General features: G+C 43.4%; 1 protein-coding gene across 1 annotated transcript in view; it reads left to right on the top strand.

The window, feature by feature from the left end:
* The window catches only part of LOC107653201 (signal peptide, CUB and EGF-like domain-containing protein 3), a 30,997-nt gene that overhangs the window by 20,126 nt on the left and 8,502 nt on the right, over nt 1-2,369 (top strand). Inside the window, exons 8-11 of the mRNA XM_016439869.1 lie at nt 264-422; nt 537-740; nt 1,256-1,417; nt 1,546-1,713. Coding sequence (XP_016295355.1) covers nt 264-422; nt 537-740; nt 1,256-1,417; nt 1,546-1,713 — 693 coding nt within the window. The remainder of the gene's footprint in view (nt 1-263; nt 423-536; nt 741-1,255; nt 1,418-1,545; nt 1,714-2,369) is intronic.

Below are 2,369 nucleotides of genomic sequence, written 5' to 3'. Positions count from 1 at the left end.
TCAAATTTTGGGCTACCATCCACTCCCATTATAAAGCATGGATTAGCCTGGACATTATTTAATATAACTCCAATTGTATTCGTCTGAAAGAAGAATGTCATATACACTTAGGATGGCTTGAGGGTGAGTAAATCATGGGGTAATTTTCATTTTTGGGTGAACTATCCCTTTAAGGAGTTGACAATCCAATAATGTCACTCCAAAAAATGTGCTACTGCATCACCTAAATGCCCTTGTTGTGTGAATAATGACTTGATTTCCAGGTGGCCAACCGTGCAACAACTGCCTGGTCACGTTCGTTAACCTGAAGTGCGACTCGTCTAAGAAGGCCAAAGGTCGTCGGGCACGTAACCCATCAAGCAAAGAGGTCACGCGCATCACTCTGGAGCTGGAGGCTGAGGTCAAGCCAGGAGACGCCACTGGTGAGTCTGACATCCTCCACCTAAAATAAACCCTCTACCTACCTACAGAAACTGCAGGATGAGCGTGGAAATGCGGCGCATGAAGGTCATGACGTTCATCTTGTTCTCCTGTAGGGAACTGTAACATGATGTGTCAAAGGCAGCGTATGGAGCAGCAGATGAAGTCATACATTAAAGCCCTGAAAAAATCCATAAATCAGGAGCGTTTCCTCATCCGTGTGGCTGGATTGGAGTACGAGGTGGCACAGAAGCTCCCACAAGCTGCACTGAGGCAGGAGAACTGTGGACCGGGCCGAGAAAAAGACAGCGGCCGCTGTGGTAAGAACAGAAGAGTGAGTGGGGCCTGTTATATATGAACCCCCTTCTCCACTGCAACTTGATGCAAGAGAGCTAGAGATAGAAACTCAAGATGGTCTGAGTCAGTCACAAAACATTTGAGACTATAAATTAGCGACTCATGAATAAAAGTCTTTGACTTGATCTCTGATTACCTACATTTTTTTTTTTATGCAGAAGTGCTTCATGTGTAAAATGAACAGAAGTTATGCCATTGCTATTTTTTGATGGTGACAGTTATCCGAGATCGCTTGCAAACTTTTATAAAAAGGAATTGGAAAATACTGACAGCAAATGCAATGGAAACAAAACTAACTAAAACACAGTTCACAATTTTTCAAGTCTTGGGTTACGAATGATAGCATTTTACATTGATCACTTGAAACTACAAGGCCTTTAAAATCAAATTTCAAAGTCAAACAGCATCTGTCAAAAAAAAAAGGAGCTCAGAATTTCAGCTTCCTCACTGCTGCCCCCTGCTGGCTGCTCTCTCTTAGTCAGATGTTTGCCTGGGTCATACTACCACGGTGAGCAGGAACGCTGTGTCCAGTGTCCGCCTGGAACATTCCAGGAACGTGAAGGTCAGCTGGCCTGTGATCTTTGTCCTGGAGGAGACCGCCATGGCCCACAAGGGGCCCGCAACATCACGTCATGTGCAGGTAACTAGATTAAATCGATGTGCCTTCTACTTGTAATGGATATAAATGTGTCCTGCACTAGGCACTTATTCATTTTTCTTTTAAGAGTACATTTTTAACCATTCCTGGTCATTTTTGTCTGTTTATAGGTCAATGTCCGCCAGGTTATTTCTCCAGCGACGGGTTCAAGCCCTGTCAGCCGTGCCCTCTGGGAACGTACCAACCCGACCCAGGACGAACTCTCTGTTTCCCCTGTGGAGGTGGGCTCGGTACCAAAAGAGAGGGTGCCAGCTCCTTTAATGACTGTGAGGTCAAAGGTCAGACATTTTGACGCACTACAGTGCAGTGCATTTACATAAAGCTAGACAGTGGGCATAAAATGATGTTTGGAGCAAAACATGGTGCACAATTTGTATGTTGTTTCAGAGGCGGACTTAACCATTAGGTCAGTGCGGATGCACAAGTGGTTGCTGTGGTGTTCATTACCACGACAACCGTCTGTGCGTCCGCGTTGAACGTGCTTCTTAGCAAAAGTAGGGCGATGTAGAAAATGGGGACGGAATCCCGGAATCTATTCATAAAAACGGAATTTACTGTGTAACGCGGAATGTGACGGAATGAACGGTGCAGATGCGCGTTTCGTTTGCTAGTTTGCTATTGAAGCACGCGCAACGCTCGCGGTTGTCATCTGTAGTAGCTAAATAGTATTTTTGCCATTTAATATTCACATACACTAGTCCATATCGCGGTTTGATTGAAGCGTACTGAATTGCATTTGATTTATTCATTCAGTATTTGACGAATTCCGTGACATTGCTCGTTACACAGTAAACTTCTGTTGTGTAGCATTTTGAATGTACAAAAATTAAAGGGTTTGTTTAATTTTCATTGGAATAAAAGATAGATTAATGTTTTTGCCTTCATTTGATTACCAGAAAAATGAAAATACACAACACAGAATTTCTAAAAAATA

Source organism: Sinocyclocheilus anshuiensis, unplaced genomic scaffold (genome assembly GCF_001515605.1).
Source record: "Sinocyclocheilus anshuiensis isolate Anshui unplaced genomic scaffold, SAMN03320099.WGS_v1.1 scaffold143, whole genome shotgun sequence".
In the NCBI taxonomy this organism is placed as follows: Eukaryota; Metazoa; Chordata; class Actinopteri; order Cypriniformes; family Cyprinidae; genus Sinocyclocheilus; species Sinocyclocheilus anshuiensis.
Note: the sequence above shows the minus strand (reverse complement) of the source record. Positions and strands in the feature narration are given on the sequence as shown.